The sequence below is a fragment of the Opisthorchis viverrini genome (genome assembly GCF_000715545.1).
Source record: "Opisthorchis viverrini unplaced genomic scaffold opera_v5_184, whole genome shotgun sequence".
Classification (NCBI taxonomy): Eukaryota; Metazoa; Platyhelminthes; class Trematoda; order Opisthorchiida; family Opisthorchiidae; genus Opisthorchis; species Opisthorchis viverrini.
In genome coordinates this window covers 84,373-111,735 of record NW_008751839.1, presented here as the reverse complement: position 1 = coordinate 111,735, position 27,363 = coordinate 84,373, and the positions used below count along the sequence as shown (strand labels likewise).

The window sequence follows — 27,363 nt, the reverse complement described above, 5'->3', positions numbered from 1 at the left end:
AACTCGTAGCTTCTCAGCCGAAAATCGTTTGCTCCAGCCTGCTGGTTTCGGCGGAATTCGGAGCTTATAGTTCCTCAATTCGGATTAGAATCTGATAATTGAGTTGTGACCGTTTCCATTGTTTGATCATTTCTTACCTGATATTTCATATGCTTTCGGGGAAAAGCAGCTAATCGGCAGCATAATGCACCGGATATACGGGCAGACGGTCCATCTTATCAAGTGCGTCGCAAAAAGCGGGTTTAGTCTCCTCGAAGGCTGTAGTATTCGTTAAATTCTCTATAGAAAGATGCAGCTGGGGTTCGAAAATACAGATCTTCATGAAAACAATATTTCAGTTTTTTCTCCGGTCTTGTTTTCAGCTTTTTGACAGACCTGTGTCTGTGACAAAGAGTTATTGGCTGACTGTCATATCGACGTTGTGGCTGACACTTTATCACAACATTAAATGATTCTGTTCGACCGAGGTTAGGTTGAATTTATTGTAGTTCTCTAATAGCACAAACAATATTGCCCCCATTATCTTCACACAACTACAAAGCCAATCGTAAATAAACTGGCTGTCATAGGAAATACCAATGAATGTTTACTGTTCGGGTTCTCAGTAGTCGTAACTTTCCCCCAAGAGAACATCCTCGTGATGTATCACGTCTACTGTTCGGGTTCTCAGTAGTCGTAACTTTCCCCCAAGAGAACATCCTCGTGATGTATCACCATTCAATCAATCAATCAATCAATCAATGTAAGTAAAAACATGTGACTTCATGGTGAATCAGACACTGGGATCATTACTTCGGTTTACCCCAAGCTCAACTATTTTTCATGGCGAGAAAACACATTGGAATCCCCGAAAGATGTTTTTTCGTGGAGATAAGTACTACATCGTTTTTTGAGCTAACTGATGATGGCTAATACGAGCGAAACCTGGTGTAAATAACCGACACTGCTTGCCTTCAACCAGCGAGAACAAGTGAAGCCGTGTTATGCCTTCAGAATACAATACGGATCCAGCACGCCGTGAACAACCACTCAGTGGTCTGAAAATGAATCAATCGGAGGTAACAATAGGACTGCGGTGTCCCTTCGTGTGGGTTTCAGTTCTTATCGGAAGTGTTTTTATGCCTGTAGTTCGATCTGGTTCTCATCGAACGTTATATGACAAACCCACAGGGATCTGATAACTGCCCCTGAACGGCCACGTGACTCCATAATTATATTGTGTTACGTCGGTGATTACAAGCGTGTACTGAGATATCCGACTGCTTGGCTCCAATGTTAATTTTCAAGCGGAATCTTGAGCCCTGTTTATCAGGCTTTCTGAGATGGAACTAGCTGAATTGTTTTCCACATTTCTGTTGCATATATATATATATATATATATATGTTAATATGATACTGTTGTTAGCTGTATCATGACCCTGAAGCTACCGAATCCTTCACTGTACTCAATCCATTTATCCTCACAGATAACATTTTAATATGAACGCTGGCTCGCCTGTGGAAGTAGCTCGAACGTCGATCGGCAGACATATCACCTGCATGAACTGACACACTGGTAGGAACAAAACTCTTATCGTAAGATTAGCTAACGTTGGCCGATATTCGCTTGCTTGACTGGACAAAGCGATCCAAACGCGTGTAAGAATCAAGCTTCTGAACAAAAATAGTTAACCCGTACAGACTGGTTGCTTGCCAGTAGGATGCGTCCGGGATTGGTGCTCTAGTAAGGACACAGAACAGTTAACTGTTAATGAATGTAAAGGGTTCAGGATGGTACCAGATATGCTCTATAGATCAAGAAAGGCAGAGACCAAGCTATGGTGTGCCGTGTTTTCAGGTATTCAGCGGAAGTCATTGAATCCGATGGCCTTACTGGGAACCAGAGAAAATGAGCAACACAGATAAAAGGTACATGCTGTCCCGCCTAACTAGCAAATTTATCTGCGTCATACTGAAGAACGCCTCATGAAATCACAGAGAACGGTTGGAAATTTGTATCTCGAATCACATAGTTGTAAGAATATCAAGTTCATTTAGTGTTTTTTCTTTGTTTCGCATGTAATTTCCGGTTAAGCAACAGCCCCAAGTGTCGAAACGAGTCTTCAGCTTGATAGGCGGCTACTGTGTTCACTGTTGTAACGGCCATTAACTGAGGTGATTTACGAAAGTATAGTTTCAAAAAAATTCGTTTGGAGAGCTCCAAATTGTGCATCAAATATTTACACCGGCCCCACCTCCCATACGGAATCGACTACGTTGTGTCTGGTCCATTCTGGTGGTCCACTGCAAAGGACAGGTTAAATCAAACGATTCACCGACTTCTCTGTGTCGTTTTGGACGTCGCTGATCATGAAAAAGTATATTGCTTGATGAGTCCGAATATCAGACAATTACTTACGATTTTGATTTGCATATCAGAACTCTGATTAGTGTGTACAAAGGCCAATAAACAACAGTCAAATTCCAGCTTGCGTTATTTGTGCTGGATTGTCTTCGATGATCCCCGGAGCATGATTCAATAGTATTGTCATTGAATGCAAGTCATCAGTAAATGAGTCATTCATACTGGGTGTCTGAATGTTTATCTTCAGTCGTACAAATACGGCCCGTCTCAAAATCACATAATTAATCCCCCCATACTCCGCAGCGAACTGCTATATTCGGTCTCGAAATCAACGAAGCTTCGACAGGATCTTTCTCCCCGTACCTGAATCACTTGAAATTGCCACAGATTTCTTGAACTGTCTTATTCAGTTGTTTGCCCTCCGTATTTTACGGACTGTGTAGGTAATGTAGTGTTGACTGGCACCAGAATGGTATTTGTGCAGCTGAAGAACGTTTTAGCGTATAGCTTGCGGAATAGTCAAAAGGCCAAAATCAGTGACTATTGAACCTCCCTTCATCCTGTCACATTTGACGGATCTGGCTGATACATTGTGATAGTTGCTATTGGAAAGAATGTTGGTAGCTCAGGTAGCGTAGATGGCCGTTGATTCACTCGCTGAGATGGGCAATTCGATTGTGAACGTTTCATCACCAATCAAGGTGACATCATCAGTGCGTGGTAGAGCGTAGCGATGGGTTGGTGGTTGGGCACTGAGTACCGTTGTGTGGGTTAATATATGCACAGACCGCATACTACACAGGTCGGAATGGTGAAGACGAATGGCATCGGTCTGAGCCGCGCTTAGAATTTCGTGTTTGCTACCCACACATTTTTTTCATGTTGTGCGGTGGTAAAAGTTGCAACCATTTGGTCTGTCTCATCCGTTTCAGGTTGTGCGATAAATATTATCGGTGCAGTTAGAACACGGGCGGGTTGTTTGCACTCAACCCCTACATTCCTGTCATCATCATCATCATCGACAGCATGACATCAGTGTTCAACACCGATGCTTCACTGCCGTGCAACCATGATTAATGTAAAGTCTTATTGTAAAGAAAAGAGTAAAGGTGGACAGGGAAGGGACTTAGTGCTAGTTTACCAGTCATTCGGAGGTGCCTACACCTCCAGACATTCACTCATGCAATCTAAGTGGAAATTGACAACAAGAATGCCACTGACATCGGTTGGCAGCCATATCTTGTAGTGTCTCCAACGAGACACAGTGAGGATCACGCGGTCCCCATCCTGGAACGCGAGTAGCACCGACAGCACCAAGCGTTTCGTGATCTCCTTCATACTCCTCTACCAAGTCAAGGGTTGGCAACCTCTCTGTTTACGTCACTCTGAATTTGGCATAGAAAACAGCACCCTCTTCGGCAAACGATGGTTCGGCATACGCAAAACATGTCCCAACCAACGCAGCTCTGGTGCTGGACACATTCTTCAATGGAAGTACCCGTTGCACAACCGAAAATGCGCTTTCCAACTGCCTCGTTACGGCTTCGCCAACAACAACCCACATGAGCTATGGTTCTGTATGACCATGTACATCTCCACTGGTAGAGGGCTGGGTAGGGTAGTCATCCTTCTGTCGACGCAGGTCACGGTTAAACATGTATTCAGTTTTTACTGTTCATCAGAGCAGAAATCTTTCAGAAATTCAACTGTAAGCGAAATTTGAAGATTTTCGTTCAGACGTGCAGAAAGTTAACATTGTCAACTAGGAGCATATTGATGAACAGGGGATATGCACCCACAAAAAACTTTTTGTGCTTATATGTTTGGATTTTCGATTAGTAGAACAAATTGGAACCTTGTCGCGTAAACTATACTGGGTTGGTTCCGTGATAATAGGTTTCATAAATTTAGTTTTCCAGTGTGCGATCTAGTGATGAGCGGATCCACACATAGCTAGAATCAGAAACAATGGGTATCCGAGTATGAATCTGGAACTTTATTGCACAAACTCAGGATTTGAGGACAACGACGGGAAGGGAAATTCGAAAGGTCTGAGTCAAGTCTGGTAACCATATGTTATCGATACCAATTACAAATACGCGCAGCTGACATTCTACCCAGTAAAGCGAATACATTCGTAAGATTGGAGACGTTGTCGGTGGTGCACCCGATTTTCAGGTTTTGTGAAGTACCAAGTGCGAAACGAACGAAATGAAACGGCAACTGACAAGTTGTCTAAAAACAGCAGGATGATATTTTTTAAATCTAGTGTGATATCCTTAAATCAACAGGTACCAGCAGTTCCAGAATTCATGGCTTAGCCAGGAGTTACATAAGTTTCAGGTAGGAGAGCGCGGATAAGCTCAGATTGACTAGAGCTGTGTACAGGCCACGTCACGACCTATTTTTGTCAAACTTCTTAATAGAAGGTTTATGAGGACTTTCAGCACATCTCCGGTTCCCACGTGTTCGTTCAGGAGGCGCTGCTGTTTACATTGCCATGACGAAATAACTTGCTAGTTGTGCACCGCGGATAAGCTCAGATTGACTAGAGCTGTATACAGGCCACGTCACGACCTATTTTTGGTCAAACTTCTTAAGAGAAGGTTTATCAGGACTTTCAGCACATCTCTGGTTCCCACGTGTTCTGTTCAGGAGGCGCTGCTGTTTACACTGCCATGACGAAATAACTTACTAGTTGTGCATTCTGGGACCATGGCACCATATCCTTAAGAAATGAACCGTTGAATTTCTGCCATATTCCGGTCAGGAAGACATGATTCAGGTAGGTAGTCGTTCAAGATTTTGCAAGACTTGTTGGTACTCTTGGATTGGAAATCTACTGAACCGTGTCTTTGGCACTTGATTTATCTAATTGCCCAATAATTACGGAAACAAACGGCTCTAGACGAATTCCGGTAGACTACTTTTTGGACACCTGGACATCGAACAAAGACCGAAAATGTTTCAAAAGCTTTCTGTGCCGACGTGCATTCCGTTTCAGACGCTACCTAAATCACTAAAACGTCAGCCTAGCATAAGGACGGTTTCGGGGATTAACATTCATTTGGTCAAAGAACCCTCAGTATTATTAGCCTAATTCAAATCTATATAATAATCTGTGAAAATAGCTCTGCAGTGGTTTGGTCAATAGTTAAGCCCGAGTTAACATGGCCGGCTGTTTACATTTACCGTTTTTTTGTAGTTGACTGGGTTCCATAAATGTTACGTAATGCAATCCCCGCAGCCGACGATGTGCGGCAAGATCTGGGGAGATGAAATTCAGCCTTTTTTCTAATGTTGTATGTAATTGAAGTAAAGAGGATGATAAAACGGCTAATCTTGACAAGGACCTGAGTTTGGTACCCTCATCGAAATTCCCCTTTCCAATTCGCACAGCGGAGTGTTTCGCTTCGTACAACCGATGTAGCAGAACCCGACATTTAGTCCCGCAAGTCAGTCCGAGGAAATATTAGCTTCTTAATGCAAAAACGGATTTTGATTGAAGAAAAAACTGTATTACTTGTCGCTTTCTGCATTTTTCATTAGAGATCCTAATATGTCCACTCATGACCGGTTCATTGGTTCACTGGCTCTGCTTTACTTTGTATCATTCGTTCTCCGTTTGTTGGAAATCGTTGGTTGTCATACCTCAAAGTAGTGACCATGAACAGTCGAGTCCGAGCCACGGATCCACTGGTCAGTACGTCCTTGCTTTAACGACTGCGCTTGCTCCATCCCAAAGGATCTGTGACCGGTTGGATGCCACGAATGAATAAAAACAGCGTGATAGTTAAACGTAGATAGTTTGTTTTGAGAAATAACACTGCGCCGCGCTTAATCTCGATTAACGATCAACATATGCAATCAGAGGGGTCCATTGCATATCCCGTATTAACCAGTTTTTATCCCATACCACAACCTCACTTAATCACCACCTTCGTGCGCACAGCGACCGTCAGTCGATTTGACTGCACGGATTAGCAACCGGGGAAATCACAGGATTTTTCCACTCGAGATCACGGAAGTGCTATGCCACGAGGAAATAGCTTAGACCCATGACATGTGGAAGATTGATAAGGATCGTCACATCTTCGATCAAATCCAAGTTAATTTGTAGAGATTCACTTGAACAGATTTTGTTCGTCCTCAAGGTTTTATATTGTCTCACTTTTGTTTCCTTGGTCGAAGAGCACATAAACTTTCATGGACTTAACTATCCAGACAGGCTTTTTGTATATGATAACAGCCATTGAAGAGTTGCGTTGCGACCTCAGTAAGACTTCCCTCTCTCTCTTTCATTCCCTTACTATTGATAGTCCTTCGGAAGCCTGCTGTGCGGCTTATTCAACACGTTTTTGCCAGGACACATTCCATATTTGGCACAGTTTAGTGCATGCGCGGCTATCACACTCGCCGGTAAGTTCGAAATCATCCCACACATTTTAATGTGAATGATTCATTGCCAAGCATATTTCGCGCTCTTCACAGGTGCTCCGATAGAGCGTTTACCTCTTCCTAGGAAACCATTGTTGCTCATACAAACTCAGCAGCTTGAGGTAGATGGCTGATAAAGTAACGAAACAAACAAAAGTTTTCGTATGCGTGCGGTCCAAAACATTTGGCTTTCGAATTACCAGTGATTGGTTGTTTAGCGTCTCATTCAAAGTGTTCTTATTTCGTTTGTCATCTGTTCCCTAGTGGTGCAACATTTCGCTTTCGAATTACCAGTGATTGGTTGTTTAGCGTCTCATTCAAAGTGTTCTTATTTCGTTTGTCATCTGTTCCTAGTGGCTGCCAACATTTTAATATTTGACCGATTTTTGCGAGGCTAAACTGCCAACTTTACAAAGCTGTTTAATTTTATCTTAAAAATTGATTTCCGGTCATTCGACGGATACGCACTCTTACGAGGAAATACTCCTCCCGAAGGAAAAAGTAGTGACCTGAACGAGCATGACTTAATACAAAATGCATCTCCCAGGAGATGTCGAGAACACCCGCCATCGTGGTCTCTCTTTCTGGAATGAACATTGTATAATTCGCACCTCGCCACCACACGAGACATCGTCAATGTGCGTAGACTCTTCGTGCAAGTCATCGTGTTCTTTCGTTTTAGTTGTCTCGGAGCTTTTATTAAAGTGATTTGGCATCAGATTAAGATGCCTTAATAGGCGTGTGGATCTGCATGACACCTAAAGTGTTGCTCCCTCTAACGAGTAAAGTTATCCGATGATGAATTGCAAGTGTACACCTGGCTTTCTTCTGCCACGATATCCTGACTGCACCCATTACATTAGCTAGATTTAACCATGGTAATATGATATGGTAGTATCTCAGCTCTTGTACTTCCTTCGGGTGGTATGACAGCTACGCACCTAAAGAATGTTGCAACTAAACGATATAATTATTATACACCTGGCTTTCTTCTGCCACGATATCCTGACTGCACCCATTACATTAGCTAGATTTAACCATGGTTGGTTAATATGGTAGTATCTCAGCTCTTGTACTTCCTTCGGGTGGTATGACAGCTACGCACCTAAAGAATGTTGCAACTAAACGATTACTAATAATTATTATGCATAATATGCTTGTTAATTCTTTGGTATCACGCTTAAGTGGCAAGGGTCTGACCATATTAATAGCCGAAAAACATACAAAAGGCAATATATCTAAGTTTTCGAACGTATTTGACTCAAAGACTCCCGCGGTTCAACGCATGAAAGCCCTTTCGTCACCACGACGCTGGAGCTGCCGGAATAAAGAAACTACATACCTAAGCACTTGCTTCAGAGAACACTTCGAACAAAAAAGGTAATAGATTTTATTATCCATGATCGTTTGAAGAAATATCTTCAATCAAAAGGTCTAAGCAAAATTTGTTCAGATACATCAAACGGAATCAAGGGTTAAATTTGTGGTATTTTGTGAACAAAATCTGACCGAGATATTCTGAGTTGTAGACTAGTGAAGTGAATGGGAATAATGGTGATGGGGTGGCAAAATTTGAGCCACAGGGTGCAAATTAAGATAGACATGTAATGCCATAGAAAGCGATTCCCTCTTACAAACATTCCTTTTCATATTCCCGTCCTTGTTTACGAAACCGGTTACACTGGTCGGAGCATATTCTACATATGTCAAGTCTCCAGTTTATTTTCTGGTCTTTGTACCATATTGCGCATAGAAGTGCTGAAAATGGGAAAAACAGTGTTTCATGTGAAATTGGAAACAAGTAAGAGACTGGCAGTTGTTTATCAATGATGATCAACTAGCTACCCATGCCTTGTATAAAGTTGAGGGCCAGAAGGCGCAATAGTGGTAATAGTCCCACATGGGGCTGAGATAACCATTGGTAGCACACGAATAGCAAGTGACGGTGAGCTGTTCATTTCTGTGGCATTGTAGGTGAGAGTTTTTCAACGTTTTTCCACAAGGTACTGCGCTAAACTGTGTTACGTCTCCTGTAATGTTTCATAAGGTGACTCGATGTCAAGTTGAGATATCCCAAAATATGTGGAAATTCGAAAAGTTGCAAATAATCCAACACATCTCATTGTGACATCTAGTTAAATCTAGATAACGTAAAGGGTGAGATCGGGGTTTCAGGAAACGTTTATCGGGATATCGTGGCAGAAGAAAGCCAGGTGTACACTTGCAAGTCATCATCGGATAACTTTACTCATTAGAGGGAGCAATAAACCCCTCTGAAGTACATCGAAATCGCCAGCATTCATTTTACAACACTTTAGGTGTCATGCAGATCCACACGCCTATTAAGGCATCTTAATCTGATGCCAAATCACTTTAATAAAAGCTCCGAGACAACTAAAACGAAAGAACACGATGACTTGCACGAAGAGTCTACGCACATTGACGATGTCTCGTGTGGTGGCGAGGTGCGAATTATACAATGTTCATTCCAGAAAGAGAGACCACGATGACGGGTGTTCTCGACATCTCCTGGGAGATGCATTTTGTATTAAGTCATGCTCGTTCAGGTCACTACTTTTTCCTTCGGGAGGAGTATTTCCTCGTAAGAGTGCGTATCCGTCGAATGACCGGAAATCAATTTTTAAGGAAACGTTTATCGGGATATCGTGGCAGAAGAAAGCCAGGTGTACACTTGCAATTCATCATCGGATAACTTTACTCGTTAGAGGGAGCAACACTTTAGGTGTCATGCAGATCCACACGCCTATTAAGGCATCTTAATCTGATGCCAAATCACTTTAATAAAAGCTCCGAGACAACTAAAACGAAAGAACACGATGACTTGCACGAAGAGTCTACGCACATTGACGATGTCTCGTGTGGTGGCGAGGGGCGAATTATACAATGTTCATTCCAGAAAGAGAGACCACGATGGCGGGTGTTCTCGACATCTCCTGGGAGATGCATTTTGTATTAAGTCATGCTCGTTCAGGTCACTACTTTTTCCTTCGGGAGGAGTATTTCCTCGTAAGAGTGCGTATCCGTCGAATGACCGGAAATCAATTTTTAAGATAAAATTAAACAGCTTTGTAAAGTTGGCAGTTTAGCCTCGCAAAAATCGGTCAAATATTAAAATGTTGCAGCCACTAGGGAACAGATGACAAACGAAATAAGAACACTTTGAATGAGACGCTAAACAACCAATCACTGGTAATTCGAAAGCGAAATGTTTTGGACCGCACGCATACGAAAACTTTTGTTTGTTTCGTTACTTTGTCAGCCATCTACCTCAAGCTGCTGAGTTTGTATGAGCAACAATGGTTTCCTAGGAAGAGGTAAACGCTCTATCGGAGCACCTGTGAAGAGCGCGAAATATGCTTGGCAATGAATCATTCACATTAAAATGTGTGGGATGATTTCGAACTTACCGGCGAGTGTGATAGCCGCGCATGCACTAAACTGTGCCAAATATGGAATGTGTCCTGGCAAAAACGTGTTGAATAAGCCGCACAGCAGGCTTCCGAAGGACTATCAATAGTAAGGGAATGAAAGAGAGAGAGGGAAGTCTTACTGAGGTCGCAACGCAACTCTTCAATGGCTGTTATCATATACAAAAAGCCTGTCTGGATAGTTAAGTCCGTGAAAGTTTACGTGCTCTTCGACCAAGGAAACAAAAGTGCGATAATATAAAACCTTGAGGACGAACAAAATCTGTTCAAGTGAATCTCTACAAATTAACTTGGATTTGATCGAAGACGTGACGATCCTTATCAATCTTCCACATGTCATGGGTCTAAGCTATTTGCTCGTCGCATTACTGAAAACTGCACAGGTACTTTCCAGGTGCCCAGTGTCAGGACCTGTCAGTATCCATCAGCTAGCCAGTAAGCGTTCAACGATTCGAATTCCTCAGAGGAATACAATTATGCTTGTAACTTAGTTTCAGAAAAACCACACTGGTCATACTGTGAGGTGGCTAACTAAACGCGTTCAAAGAATTATAAAGGTTAACTTGACGAAATATAAAACAGGCAAACCTAGCTGCTCAATCCCAGAATATTCTGTCGTCTCTAATCGAAGTGCCGATATAGGCATTGCTTTGCGCCTTTATACAACCACAACATTTTCACACGTTAACTTCTAGGCAAGGAAATCTAGTTACTCCCCCCCCCAAACTTGCGAACCAGACGTGTGTAATCTATGGCAGTTTAGTCACAGCTCACTATCGCTGTGACCCCAAACTTCCAGATCTACTTGAGTTACGGACCACTGGGTCTCGAATTCACAGACTGTCCGTGTTCACTTCGTGAATATATTCAACTTGTCATCGTTTATGGTCACAGACTGTCCGTGTTCACTTCGTGAATATATGGTCAAACAGGAATAGAAATCCCCCGGATGTTATTGGTTTCCTTGGTTCATTGATCTTTGTACAGTGATAGTGTAAGAGCATGGAAAAATAAAAACCACGATCTGGCAGCTCTGTCGTCTGAGACGGAAAACAGTGGGTGAATGAAGCAGGGGCATTATTCGATTATCTGAAATCACGAGGGAATGGTGCGAACGGTAAGCTCAAAGATGGTATACAAAATGCCAGTCAACTCACAAAAGCGGCAAAGATGATTCCATAGTTGGTGGCCATATATTTCTGTCCAAATAGGGTTGCTGCGCCTGCTGGCATGAGGACAAATACGCCGCTCAGACAGAACCAAATAATGAATACCCAAGTCGCGTAGAGCCCTTTGAGTGCCTCCTCACCAGCATGATAAAGATGCGGAAAGGTGATTAGAAATGCAGTCCATACTGAAAGCAGTATGCACAACGGAAACTAAACCAAAGCAGAAAACAGAATCATCTATAATCATTTGGCATAAGAGTAAATTATTTACAAGGTAAACAGACAACCGAACTCTTCTTAATGTAACGATAAAACACTAAAAGGACTTTAAAAATCTCGCATAAAGTTAGACTGTTTTATAGCACTATTTGCGCACTGTCAACAGGAACCTTCATAAATCCAAGCTATCCTAGCTCTCTACTGAGCTTTTGTCGAATTTCAACGTAATCAGTACTTGAAAAACTGACTAGTCACCAACATCCAACAGAATTACCTTCTCTTGGGTAGCACTCTGATGACTGTTGCTTTAATGGATAACCTCTAGGACGAAACATCTTCCAGAAAGTCTGCAAGTGAGCTACTGGTCACCCACAGACCTTCAGTTTTCATTTAGGGATAATTACTTCTAGGCTGAGAACTAACTAAAAGACAGATCAAAGTTCCTGGAACAGGATCACATGTAAGTCAATATCTCGGCGAGATATCTGCTCCCAACTAAACCAAAACACCTTGTATCTAATGTATCCTGTTGACACGTCTTCTACCAGGTATGGTTTGAATTGATCCCATCGTTACTTGAAGTAAAGTCCTTCGAAAGCGCCAAATAAATCGCCGACCAAATGTAACCGTTTTCCCTAGCTTCAAAGCATTCTTTTATTCTGTAGACCGAATAGCACTTCTAAGTAAGCTCGGGAAAAGAGGAATGCATCAACAAAACGGCGGAAAGTTGAAGAATGAAAAGTGACTTTTTTTTATCAGTAACGCCCATGTGCAACAGGGTGGATGTCCATCCGCGGTCAAGCGTTTTTTACTGAAATTGTCAAAGCATGCTAACTAACAAATCTCCACACACTATAATTGATTTATAAGTGGATCAGAGGAGGAGCAATTTTACAGTACAATTAAACTTCCACCTGAGAAGTCGTTACTTGATAAGCAAGCCAATACTTGATCATGTGATGTGGTTTTTTGTGATGTAAGGATGGGTGGTGCTGTCCTGTCTAAGTGTGAATTAATCCCATTGCTGAACAGCTGCTTGTGGGGTCGATTGAGCTAATAAATTCAGCAAGAGAGGATGAAAAGCAATTGTACGGTTTCAGGCGCGTTATTAATTACATTTGGTTTGACTTTTACAACTTTACCTGAGCAAAGAAGACTTATCTTCCACTATGCTTGGCGAGTTGTTTGGGGGAGTAATCATCTCACTAGGTGGAGCAATTGTTCGTAGTTCTATGTTCCCTGCGGAGTGCAAAGTTTCTGCAATTAATAGCAATTGTTCGTAGTTCTATGTTCCCTGCCGCGCCCAAAACTAAACGCTCGAGTGCAAAGTTTCTGCAATTAACTTGGCTCAGTTGAACAGGCAAGGCCTTATTATTTGTGGGTTAAACTCGTAACCACATCTACAGCCACCATTTAGAATTGTGACAAACCTTGAATGATGCCCTGTCCGCGATGGCACCCCAGGCCACACGGCCAAGGGCGTTGAATACCGATGAAGCGGTCGCCACTCCCGATAGAAACTGATCATCAAAGATGTATTCTTGTCCGAAAAGCTGTAAAAATTTATGTAACGAAACAATTTTGTGTTTGAGTCAAAGAACATGCGGAAACAAAGAGTTATTCAGCTTAATTACAAATTTTCGTCACCTTGTAAGCCGAAGAGATTATCGTGACTGGGACGGCGATGAGGCACATTATCAAACAACAAAGGTAGAAATCCACGCAAGTCAGTGCCTCCTTGGGTGCCATATTGATTTCCCTGAAGCCAAAAAATATACATAATTAAGTCTCTGAATGAATCAAGATAATGCAAGGTCTATTTGTTCGCTTGTAAACTGATAGCCATTGATCGCTTAGGAGATCTGCTTACAAATGAGATAAAAATCAAAGCTGTCTTCTCCTATTTACGGATATTAGGCAGTTGTGAGAAGGCAAGATGCCATGGTGGAATCACTATGTGAAGAAAATGCGCATAAATTCCAAAGTTCCACAAATCCCGGATCTGAAATGCCTGCCTCCGAACGCCTAATGACGGCACCCTGCTTGAACATCTAACCTTTCTTGTGTGACATATTAGTCAATGGGTAACGGATAAATCAAAGGGGTTTGCACAAAGTAAACATTGACAGAGGCATGGTATATTGATTCAACTTGATGCGATGTCTTTGTGAGGTTTTGATGCTGACAATGTGCTTGAGTGGGACACTCTTTTTGGGGCACCAGTACACAGTGGACTTTTGGTAAAGTAACTACTTTAAGTAGAACATAGGGTTGACGAAAACTTGGGGACTGCGTCTACCTGATGAGCCCAAAAAAGGGTGAAACCGGCCGTGGGCTGTCGAGGAGTTTTCAGTAACCTTATGAGTAGTGCATTGCAAATTAATTAATCCAAGTTTATTAAGATTTGCTGGTGGACATGTGGAACTGGCTAAATTCATCCACCATCAAAACCCTGTATATTTACTGATCCAAGGAATGGGAACCCAGTTCAGGAGAGAACTATATAGTTCTCTCAATTAGTACATTTTTCTGCGACTCCGAATATTAAAAAATAAATAATCCAGATTGAACATAAGGAACCAAACTATGGTGAGTATATTTGTACTTTCCTTCCACACACCTGCGATAACCACCAGAAAGCTCAGTTGCCCGAGGGAGATTTAAGCTCCTCTGGATATCTGGCCTTTTTTGAGCGCGCGTACGGTCTATTTTCCTATTAAATGGCTTACCGTGAGTTCTCTCAAAACTTACGCCCTACAATTTACCTTGTGGCCTTACGGAATACATCCAATTTATGAGGTTATATACAAAATAGAGGCCTCCGTTTTGTCAATTGCTATTAATCCTAATGTCTAGCGACTATTCTGTACTATGATATAGCGCCATTATTTGAGCGTCGAATGTCACTTCTGGTTAAAGAGGTTAGTTCTCGTTCGCATCTACAATGTTGATTGTGGCAAGGATGTTGGTGATGTGCATTCGAATTGTGGGTGGCCGTGTAATTTTAGGTTTTCTTTCCGTATTCACAAAATGCTACTTATTCTCGCACAACTTCTTGTATAGTTTACACAACAGTTGAGGACCCAGAACCTTGGATTTTCGGTAACGCAGCACATCCGCAGCCGTACTGACAAGTGAACTGCGTCATCTAGTAGTCAAGCTGAGTTTGTTAACAGTGCACCGTGCACTGCATTAACCCAACAAACCAAGTCACTTCGAAGTGAAGCCATCGCCTAGAGAAGCGATAAAAACGTTTCGCGTCAGCCACGGTTCATTGTAAACCTGGCGAAGTGGAGTCATCTCACAGAAGTCACGGAAGCGACCCTGGCTATGTGAACAACCAAAGGTGCTCATACGTTAAACACGAGCCACCATAAAAGACGACCCAGAGATTTTCGACATAGTTTCAAACTCCGCAAAATTTGCTTTCTCGTTTCCCTGTTGCCGTTTTCCAATCGTCCTGCAGTTGTCGCTTTGATAAGTTATCCGATTCATTGAATAGATTTTCAATCAGAACTCTTCTTCCCAAGTATCGAAAAGTTTTGCTCCGCAAAGTATTCGGGACAGACCGATGTCAGATTCCCCCCTTTCCTGATTTTACGCTTTCTGACGGCTCCGGAGCTTTCTTCAAAACATTCTGAAGCAAAGGAACGATGTTGAATAGTGCCGCTGTCCAAGTACCCACAAGCATCCATTGTTGACGCTTGTTTACTGCACGACAGTGTGAATATTGGGAGTGAGCAATGTTAGTTGGAAGACAGGAACTGTGTGAAAATACCAATTTTTCCATCCCAACCGGACCATCTTACGGCACTGGGTTGTGCAACTTACTGTATTTCCGCTAATTTCAATTTCTGAAAGTACAATTGGTATCGCGTTATGTTTCGTCATACAAAGGGTACAAATTCAGGATTAGGTAGCGGAGAAAAATAGTTTCAAACGACGACGCGGGCTTACCTCTTGTTTCTCCTCCTCTCCCTCATCATATTTTTCGTTTACTTCTTCATGTGTGACCTGGTGTACCAATGAAGATTTTCGCGGATAAACATTTGAATAAATTATTATTTCTGTAGACGTCTTATCAGCATTTTTAAGCCACTGTTTGTGAAATTATGACGAATGCCTTAGGTTGAATTAACTAATTATACCGTTTCGGGAGTAAAAAATGTAGTTCTCAGCTCCCACATCTTATGTATCTCTATCATCTTAAACTGTGCAGTGAAGTGCCGATAGTTCGGTATTTTCCAGCTCTACATATTGCTCCTTAAGTGAACGGGTTGAGAATTCCTTACGTCTCAGTGGCCCAATGCCGAACAGTGCTTACTTTTCAGAGCACAGCCTGTCTGATAGGTGAACTCTGCCAATCATCCATTAAACGAGAGATTTAACGCCATGCACTGAGACCAACACGAAAAAACGTGTTTTTGAGGCAATTTTCAATGTCACTGGTGCCATGCTTGGCGACGTAGCTGCATTGTATTTCGTCCTTATGCGGCGGAAAACGAGTTCAAGCCTTGAGGGATGCTCTAGTGTGCTCCGTTTCTTTCCAGTGACATAACTCATTTCTTAAACTAGCACCTACTTGCTCTAATCACTGCTAGCAAAGTTTTTTTCCGATAATTAAATCACTAAACCCGTTTAGGTAAGCTGAATTCACGCAATTCAGATGTACCTGAGGCTGGGTGGATTTTATAGGAAGTACAAACTGTTTTTCCATAGTGTTCGCACACTGCTGTGATCATAGTCTAGCATTTTGAAAGCACTGTAAACATCTGGAAAACATCCGTAAAACATCTGAAAACATTTGTAAACATCTAGTACTGTAAACATCAGCTATCTTATTTCGCTGCTGAATGATGAGTTGACTTACAGAAGAGGGAGCCATTTAGACGTTTGTTGGTAGATCTACATGGATATACTGATTACTGTTCAACTTAAAAACTGTTTTAATAATTTAATTAGAGGTGACCTGTTGCGAAAGCAAGAATCCTTCGGTTGGCGAGTACATTGACCAGTGACAATTAAAAATATTTCAGTGTCTAAAAGCAAAAAAAAAAACTAAAAATCACAGGAGTTCACCGTGCGATAAATAGCATCAAAAGGTAAAATTAAAACAGACAAAACAGTCATTAGGATTTGAAACTGGTATATTGCGGAAACAATTAATGAAATCACAAAATGTCCTACCTTTTCCGGTCTCTCTCGCATCAAGCCAAAACCAATGATTTGTAAACCAAGCAGTATTCCACCGCACAAAAGTGGGCAAAGCGGTACGCGATCTAATAAGCTCTGATCTGTAAAAACCCTGTCAAAAGATGAAAATTACATTTGAAAAGGTGGAAAACCTCAGGAGATCATGACAAATGATCTGAGAGATGGAACTAAACGATTAATGCTGATGGCTATGAGCTTTTCACATCGATGGGACACGCATCCGCAAAGAAGTTTTAAATGACAGTTTGCTTCACCTTCTAGATGTCAGTGCAGTGTCTAAAAGCAAAAAAAAAACAACTAAAAATCACAGGAGTTCACCGTGCGATAAATAGCATCAAAAGGTAAAATTAAAACAGACAAAACAGTCATTAGGATTTGAAACTGGTATATTGCGGAAACAATTAATGAAATCACAAAATGTCCTACCTTCTCCGGTCTCTCTCGCATCAAGCCAAAACCAATGATTTGTAAACCAAGCAGTATTCCACCGCACAAAAGTGGGCAAAGCGGTACGCGATCTAATAAGCTCTGATCTGTAAAAACCCTGTCAAAAGATGAAAATTACATTTGAAAAGGTGGAAAACCTCAGGAGATCATGACAAATGATCTGAGAGATGGAACTAAACGATTAATGCTGATGGCTATGAGCTTTTCACATCGATGGGACACGCATCCGCAAAGAAGTTTTAAATGACAGTTTGCTTCACCTTCTAGATGTGGATAGACCGTCTGTAGCATTTAGATAGTTGTTAACTACCTCTGATGTTTATACACATGTAGTAGAAACTTATATGTGTTCATTCTTTAGTGTATATACTTGTTCTTCTGACAAAACAGTGCTGATTATCTTTCTGTTTTGTACACGGCAATATCAAGTGTTCCAACACTGCGACTACCCAGAATGATGCTGAGTTCTGTTTTTCGTGTGTGCACGCGTATATATTCATGGTCTAAATTGCGATGGAGTGGGAACTCACATGAGACCTTTCGGGTTTGACAGTGGCATGAAACCAGACAATCTGCCCGACTTGTGTCAAAGTTATAAGTATGGCATATAATGCAGGTGGCAGCAGAGTCATCCAACTAGACCAAATGGTCAAAAACTGATTGAGGGAAGTTGGCTGAAGGAGTAAGGAAATGGCCACCACAGCAACCAGCAGGATTTTTCGGCCGAAACTGCTTGTCGTTAACGCACAAGTGGTTGTGAGGAGCCGGATGCATTACTAAGGGCAAGACTGCCAGTCCACCGTGGAGAGGAGGATATTTTGGGAAAAACAACACTTTGGACCATGATGGGAGCGAAAAAATCATGCCATCTTGATTCCATCGCACATCTTTTACAGCCACGGAGCAACGCATAAATCACAAGAGCGTGGTACAGGACGGAGACGCAGATGTTGATGTTGCTTCGCATGCAAACATGGACGTCTTCATGGATTTGTTCTTGTATTCCATTTTGGAAGGTAAAATATCCAGTCCTTTGATTGGTAGTGTCTAGCAGATCGTTGTTCCACAGACTACATCATCTACCACGTGCTTGGCGGAATGCGGCAAGTTTACCCACAATTTCCACGAGAAAGCGATAATTAGCGTCCGCAGAAACTGCCGTAACATTCTCCAGAGAAGAGCACATGATACGGTGAAACATATCACTCACATCAATCAGGAACAAATAGACGTTGTCGGCGTTTATTTCCATGCTCTCGTGTANCCACGTGCTTGGTGGAATGCGGCAAGTTTACCCACAATTTCCACGAGAAAGCGATAATTAGCGTCCGCAGAAACACTGCCGTAACATTCTCCAGAGAAGAGCACACGATACGGTGAAACACATCACTCACATCAATCGGGAACAAATAGACGTTGTCGGCGCTTATTTCCATGCTCTCGTGTAGGGCAAGATCATTGCTGGTGGCAAAATACCAGTGATAAAAGCTGAAGCTTAGTTGCCATATGATCATTATTTAAGTACGGCCTTCTTCAAAACATCACAATAGAGAGGAAGAAGTGGGACAAAAGTCCGGGCAACTTAAGGCATTTTACGAGCTTACTCCTCCCAACGCTAATCAGACAATCCATGCAAAAGTGGACAACGTGATTTCTGTTGGCATTAGCCTGAACAAGCTTTTTATACCAAACGTAGGAGGATCATCCTGCCTCAATTCTGGTAAATAGACTGCGCCCGCTTGTCGTAATCCATAAAAGATTCATAATCACTCAGTATGGGTCACTAAATTAGGTAAGGAAAACCATTAAAAGACTTGAAAGCTATACCAGTCTATCAGAAGCTATTCGTTCCAGAGATATTCATTGACTAAGGCCTCTGCTTCACAAACGTCTATTTGCTTCATTGCTATTTTGTTGGCGCACACATGCGATGCGTCACTCTTTCTCAGGACGGGCACCATAATCGACTAGTCTTGCTGGACTAAGGTGGTCTGTTTATAGCGAATCAGCTAGACAATGTTCTACTCGGGGACATTAACCACAGTACTAAATAGTGCAGAGAGGGTGTCAAAACATGGGGCACGTTAGTGCAGATGGGGGAGACATGCACTCAAAGCTGTCTCAAACAGGAAAACCTAGATCAATGGTTTTGCTGTAGCATAGTGTTAAGACCAATTATTAATAACCGATAGTTTTGATAAAAATGCACGTCATCATTATGCGAAAGCAGTCAAGGAAAACGTTAGCTTTTTTATGAACCGTTAAAATTTAAGCGTAGTTAGTCAGCCAAGACCAGAGCTGGCCGGTACTTCACGGTGTTCGAAACTGTTGACCGGAAAGCGCACAGGTTACAGGCTAACTATTTCATCGTAATGAGTGGGCCCCGAAAAAGGGTACCAATGAAACGATTATAAAATAGTAAAGGAGGACGGAAAGTGATGGATCAGCCGTGAAATATCCTATTCTACCAATTTTCCTGTATATGGCCAGTCGAGTTTAGTTCGTGAAACTACGCAGCGGTCGGTGTGGTATGGTGATATTCTTGTTTTTAATTACGACCGGAAAAAGATATGAGGTACTGTCACAACAAAGAAAGCGCGGAGAAATGGTATGCCCAGCCAAAGTTTCTGTCCCAAAACTATGTCCGTTTGCTACCTTATCCGACTGGAAGATACAGTTATCATTTTTTGAAAAATAAGGCTAAATAAGGCAAAATAGGGCTACAATGTAGGACATATGTTCTCTTATCTTGTAACGGAAAATTTGGAGAGATATTGGAATGCTTGAGACACTATATATGTCGGGGATTAAATTGACCCTCACGCTGGTGAGACATACTAAGTCAATGCAAAAATACGAAAGGTCAGAACGATGTTTTCCAAACTGCACCTCTTGTGGAGTCAAGAAGACAAACTATTCGGTCTTGAAGGACGAGTGCAGTGCACTACAGAAAGAGTCAAAAAGTTTGTCCATTAAGCAGAGAACGCCACGGAATTTTCCTCTTATAGAGGCAAACTGCCCACGCAAACATATTGTACGCCGACTCTTGGATTATCTAGATGTTTGTACGCTCTGATGGATAATGAATAAAAACTTGAGAAGTTCGTTTATACCCCACTGTCAAGCGTTGGCCACGTTATGAATGTACGGGTCCTTATATCCTGGCATTTGTTTACTCAGACGTAGAATCTACTTACCTGGCCTAGGCTGCAACAGTTTCTGCACATTCTGCTGAACTCGGCATGGACTCACTCTGTGTAAGTACTTGCAACGTCTCTTAACATTCTGAAAGATCAGTCTCATTCAAACATGCAGGAAGACTGTGTGCAAAACTATCTAGAATGAAACCTGCTATCAGAGGCTGAAGTTGTTCTGATTTATGACGGAGTATGAATCTTATCACCTTCCACAAATTGATTGCAACGCAAAAGAATGTTTAACATATTACAGAGATCAAAATTTCCACGAAATTAAAACTGATGCAATTGCAAGAAAACAGTGTAGTATACAACAAACGATGGTGTACTTCCTGCTTGGTACATAATTTTGATACGTTTGATCAAAAGTTCAAACGTAAATAATTTCTGTAGCATAACAATGTAAAAAAATCTCTTACTCACATTTTAACGCTGTCCACTTTTTCATTGTTTGGGTTGATAAATGCAGTCTGTATTGGTGTGAAAACAAGTGATCCCATTCCAAAACCAGCCAGCGTAAGGCCAACAACAAGGGCTCGCTTGCTTGGAAACCACTAAAAACGAAGCAAACCCAAAACGCACCCATGAGAAACTAATATTTCGTATAAAGACAAAAAATCGACCATAAAAACCATTTAATCAACTAATACATTGGTCCCGGGTAGATGTTTAGGTTTTGTTAAAAAGAAGAACACCAGGATAGCGAACACTCAGCATGAATTAGCCGCTTGTTTTCATGTCCCAAATATATCAACTTACAGATGCCGTATGGCTTAGGACTACCGAATAGCCAAGCCCAAGTCCAAGTCCTTGTAGAAGTCCATACGTAATAAGTACCCATGCAAAGTTGTGCTTGATTGCAACATTGGTTATCAGAATGCTGAAACTATAATCAAACACATGTATTACTGCGGGGTAGTTCAAGGGATGGACATATAGAACAACGACAGTCACCACCGCACATTGAGCGTGTAAGAAAGCTATCAAAATTAGAGTTTGAGCGAAGTTCATTCTCAAGTGTGATAGCTGGTACTACCAAGCTGCGTGCCAGTAATTAAAATGGCTGTGCATCGAAACAAAAGGTACACAGGGGCGACCGCATATACATTTAAAACATCTACTTAGATATCCTTCCAAAATAGCTCTTCCTCCAGTAACGTGCAGTGCGGTAGAGCATCTTTGTTTTTAAGTAAACGTCCCCAAAATCTGGATAGTATGCCCGGTTTCCCCTTCAATTGTTCGAATAACTAACTAAACCTTAACTTCGAAACTTGAGTTCAAACTTTTAGGAGTGGGAAAAAATTCGTGACGGTCAGTTACATAACCGTGGTTCAAAATTGCCTTGATTCTCATCGTCTAAGAATGGTATATAAATTATGATCTCCCTTTTCAAGGTTGCACTGGTTGTATGGAGGCGGGATTGATACACATAGCGTTTAAATTTTGACGTATCCGTTTAGCAAAGCATATCGTCAACCACCGCCGGATAATTGTACCAGCCTACATACAGTCATTGTACTATATAAGAGAATAATAATATGTCCAGTTGATAAGAAATAAATGATCTACAAATAATGCACCTCAAAACCCCGTGCGGAATTTTTGTTATCATTGCAGCTAGGAAATATAGGCTTTTTCCTTAAAAAAAAACTGATGAACTTTTGTGCAGACGTTCTTGTAATATCAAAACGCAAGCTAGAGACGCACAAAATAAGGGGAAAACCCAACACAATTAACGCTGTTGGCAGAGGCACAGAATAGTTCATCACAGGATCAGCTCTCGGTTATCTATGGACATTGCCTTGTAGTATCGTCCTGCCATTCCGGAAAGATCATTTTCATACTGTTGATGGCTCTCGCGGCAGTTTCAGTGGCCCGATATATAACCCACATATTACACCCAAGCAGGACAGGTGCTGTTCAGAGCCCTTAAACGGCATGCAGGTTTATCACGTTATTGTACTAGAATAAAGACTGAAAGCTAAACGGTAAATAGTTAATCATAACCGAATACTACGAAGTATATGCATTAAGCCTTGTCAATTACCAGTTGACATCAACGTGGTTTTACATACAGTCCTCGACGGTGTTCCCACAACAAACTTCCCGAAATTAAAATTGTTGAAATAGAGGAGAATATTCAGGTTTTAGCACCGTCAGCAGAAGTCTCTAGGTTTAAAACCTTCATTCGGTGTAAACAGTACCATCAGAAATGGACTTCGAATCTGGCACACAATTTTTAGCCCAAAACTACGATAGTTCGTACCACGTAAAACAGACAGAAAGTTCCTGTAATGTCACACGTGGAAGTTAGTTGACATGTTACCAGATAAGGAGCAGCATGCACTTCCTGAACATCGCTCTCTTCTTGTATCTATGGGGCTAACCTAGATGCGACTTTTACGTATTTCTGTAAAACTTTTTACGGCCTGTCAAATCAATGATTTTCTCTGAAATCCCAAAAAGAATGAGTTCAAGCAAAAACCGAGTCGCAATCAGTTGAATACCTTTCTAAACGCTTAGTTAGCGTTAAATATGGTACAACTAAAGCGTACCCAATATGCATCTCGTTCGCTGTCGCATTAGGCTCCCTCTTGGAGCCCCAGGCTTCCAGACATGTGTGGAATACTGTATTCTTTTATCTTCAGTAGGCATCTTTGTCGGCGGAAACTTCGGGTTTACACCACAGATAACCTCGACTTTTCCCTCACCCCTGACAGAGGGTTGGTTTAGCCCAGAGGTCTCCAAAGCCAGCAAATGTTCATTCTCTTGTATCACACTAGAGGACTTGAAAAGGCTGTTGCCGTCTTGTATTGGCCCTATTTTGTAGTGTAGCTGGTGAGAGACGTTTCGTTTGTCGGAGTTTTTATGAGAGGAGTTCAATGGTGGTGTTCAAATCTGATGAAGTGATGAGTATGGTTGAGGTGGGTGTCTTCAAAAGCTAAACATGCGCGTGTTTAGATTCCACCGGGTCACCACTGAGGAGACTAGTCATAAATTCCATCCAAGCAGGAAACCAGTGGTTTCTTCAAGGAAAGTCGAAAACGTTCCATACGCGCACAAAAACGACAACAGCACAAAACAGTAGAAACTATTTCGACTCAAGTTCTACTGAGTAGCTGAAGGAAATGGTGAATTCGACAGTTGTCTATTTCGGTTTGCCAAATGCCTCTCGACCTGTCTGATACATGCTAAATTAAGATGAACGCTGATGCATTATGCTAACTGAAACGTGTGGTTCAATTATTTTATACTTCAGATACATTGGAGAAAAGAAAACCTATTTTTTTTACTCTGTTCAACATATTACCAGTCAAAAAGGTTAACAAGAGTGACCAATAATAGTTACTCACCTGTCAACTATACAACTGATGGCCACAATGGGTCGGAACCCAATTTTTCTGGCACCTAATCCGCCAAGAGGCATGGATAATCCCTGCCCTACTAACGCCAAGGCAGCTAACCATATGGTAAGCTTCCGATTCACATTGGCGTCAACTCTCTCTACGGTGTAACTCAAAAGGTATGGAGTCATATTAGCTGTGCCTGTTGGGAACTATAGCTGGATACTCACCACAAGTATAATAATATCCATATGTGAAATGTATCATCATTCCCCCAATGATGGTCATAATGCCATAACATGTATATTTCTTTTCAGGAGTCTGAAATAGAAAGTGACCTGATTCTCTTGATATATTTATGTTACCATCGTAATAGTCTATCGTTCTGTTTTGTCAGACAATATGGGTAAATTTATTCCTCATAACATGGGATGTATTGGGACGTCTACACGCAAATATATAACCGAAAGCAAACGCTTGGGTCAAAAATATATCCTTTTCAGCCTATTAAAACAAAAGACATTAGGTTAAATGGGTTCACGGTCTCATGCAGACAAGGGTTGCTGCACGGGGCACAAGCATTCGCTCAAGCCTTCATTGTGGAGCTCATTCCTGTAGTTGCTAGACTTCCGTTCACCTGAAGGGTACAAGCCAAGAGCAGGGTGTGGAGACTCCCTTCAACTCCTCAGCTTTGTGAAGTAAATCTATTAGTGCGAGGGCTTATTATTATGCGAACAAACGGATTGATACGCAGGCCAGAACTTGTTCAGCCATGGGTTAAGTAGAAATTGGGTATCTCGGACGTGACGATACTCCAGGTCAAGCACCATGAGACGCGTTTCATAGTCCACGGATTTTAGGCGGGTAACCATTTTCGTAGCACCTCGCTGGCATGAGTCGGATTCACGGATTCACGGATTCACGGATTGATACACAGGATCGGGGCTTTTGCCCAAGTTTCCCGGGTCGGTTTTGTTCTTGTCGGTCAGTGGCTGTCGTTCACCATGCACTAATATACACGGCAGAGAACCGTATAGGTGCTCAATGGGGGTTCCGTCCTTCTTGCCACCTGAGTAGATATCTGTTTGGCATACTCAAGAAGCGACGCAATCTATGCCCCATAGATTACTTGGAAGTTCATTCGAGCGGTAGGTGAGATTGGCGAATGTATTTTCAGCCGATTTATCGTGGTACAATGGGGATATAGTGATCCTTCTGACCATTTTACATTAGTACATTCTTTGTAACTTATCATTGCTCAACTTGTGCCACTTTCTATCTCTCACTGAAATCTCAGCTTATTCCTCTTCTCTTCATACCGAATAACTTTTGTTTAAATGAAGAAAAGAAATATGGAGGCATACACACAATACAAATTCTGTACTTCGTGAAAGGCGTGTTCCCTTCTTGCTGTATCGAGTTACGCTGTCAGTGAATGAACGAGCGGTGATCTACCTTTCAGACTACGACGGGATAGAAGGTATCTAGGACTACATTAAGGAAGATTCCAGGAAGGAAATCGATTTGGGTTTATTGTGGTGGTACTAACTAACTGCATCAACGAACTGTAAGTTGGGTCATCTCGTCCATTTTTACTCACTTGATTTAACTACCCTGATACCTGTGACATCTTCTGGTCCATTCTCGCCATGTACGACCCAGGCGCTTGCAGGGCCCCCTGAATGACAGATAGACGCACATTCCGCCGTTCACAGAAAGGTGCCTGTACAACGTCCACTATTTGGCAGCGCCTGCGCCCACTGGTCACTGGCTTAGAAACTGCAGGAGTCTAAGATCTCCGCAAAAAGTAAATACTGACTTGCAGTAACATATGGAATGTTGTTGTCGCACATCAGAAACAGCGATGGTTTCAAAACAGAGCCTTTGGAAAGTCCCATGGAGCCCGGTGCACGATAATAGTAGGACGCGTCCACTTTCACTCATATAAAGTCGCTTAAACGTGCCTCACACTGACATCTTGATGCAACGTGAACAACTCCTAAAGGATGGTTGTTCTGAGCAGAATATGGTTTTGTTGTTTTTGTTGTTGTTGATTTATAGCATTACTTGCTGTGAGTTTGCAGAATGTTCTTACCATAACATCACCGTTTATTCATTGAGTCAACGGTAATATACTGACGAGCAAACCTCATCCAAATGCGAGTTAGTATTGGGCTCTCTTGGATCTGCGCTCTTATACCAGCGTTGCTCTTCCTATGTTGATTCCCTGCTCACACGATTGGACAACCCAACTGAATCACGTCAAAAACGACGTCTGTCACAAGGTTGTCTAAACCGAAGTACAATGATGGCTGGGCACTGCCATATCCAGCTTGATAGCATACCCGCAACAATTCATTTTCTTCTCTTGGCCGTATACTCTCACCCACTCGTTCCCTTACCTGCAACGGTGAACAAGCCCTTCACCAAGTCCCAGCGACCTCCTGGATGCGTTCATTTCAAACTGCTTCAAGCTTTACGCGACAAAGAGACTCTTGCTACTGTTCATCCTTATTTTTACTCACTTGATTTAACTACCCTGAATTAGTATTCGCTAGCGTTATCCACCATATAATTGGTGAGCCCGAATTTTAGTTCTCCTCCTTAGATCACCTAGAACTCCTCTCATTCACTCCAGCCATAAGCTCAACAGTCCGTAACAGAAAAGGTCTCATCGGCGGTTGAAGAGTTTAGTTCAGATTGACCGGTCAAGTTATGGCAGTCCCGCCACCGCACTAGATTCTTTATTGTATTGCCTTATTTTTTGCAGTTTGAAGTTTTTCCATCGTGCGCCAGGCAGGGCGCCTCACTGCCCTTTGTTCGGTCAACTTCCACCTTCTTCAAATCTTAACAATCCGATCTTGTCTCACCTTGATATTTTCCAACAAAAGTAAGACACTCCTGGTAACTGTTCCCTTTGCCACGTTGGTTCAGGCGCGACCAAGTCTACATCGAATGTTACTCGCTGTTAATAGCACCCTTTTTTCGTGCAATTCCCGGTACCCGCCAGTCTGACTGTAACTGTGTGACCAGCCGTGATGGTAGCCATCCACTAATTGGAAATAAACACTGTTATTCCTCTTATGGTTATGTTCAAGAATTGCTTTCCGCTCAATACATGGTAGCGAGTCAGCTGACGGTATTGACGAGGTGACTGGCGACTCCCACTCAAACTTGCTTTGAGTTGACGTAGTATACTCCAGTTAAACCACGTTTATTGTCCATTATCTCGGAAGCTGTCATCCAACCGCTTATTATTTATTTGCTGCTCCTACTCACATTACCCCACCTTTTGCACAATGGGGACTCTAGTGATGTGATGTTCAGCTCAGTTAAAAACTACCACCATGTAATAGTCTTTCAACTAGTCCAGCAAGCTACTCCCGCGACTTATTGTTTACCAGAATTAGGCAATGTGTCTTTACCCAGCTGGTTCATTAATAATAATAACGATAATAGTAATACTTTTTCGGAGTTGTGGGTGGCATAACGTGCGACATGATCATACATTTACAGTCAAAATAATAATAGGTTCATTTCCGA

General features: G+C 42.0%; 1 protein-coding gene across 1 annotated transcript in view; it reads right to left on the bottom strand.

Annotated features, from left to right (window-relative positions):
- Window positions 1-24,011, bottom strand: part of T265_07709 (hypothetical protein) — a gene marked incomplete at both ends in the record, with an annotated part of 61,734 nt that extends 37,723 nt beyond the window's left edge. The window contains 5 exons of the mRNA XM_009173305.1: window positions 10,210-10,309; window positions 13,049-13,171; window positions 15,576-15,632; window positions 18,674-18,740; window positions 23,830-24,011. Coding sequence (XP_009171569.1) covers window positions 10,210-10,309; window positions 13,049-13,171; window positions 15,576-15,632; window positions 18,674-18,740; window positions 23,830-24,011 — 529 coding nt within the window. The remainder of the gene's footprint in view (window positions 1-10,209; window positions 10,310-13,048; window positions 13,172-15,575; window positions 15,633-18,673; window positions 18,741-23,829) is intronic.
- Window positions 24,012-27,363: the final 3,352 nt, after the last annotated feature.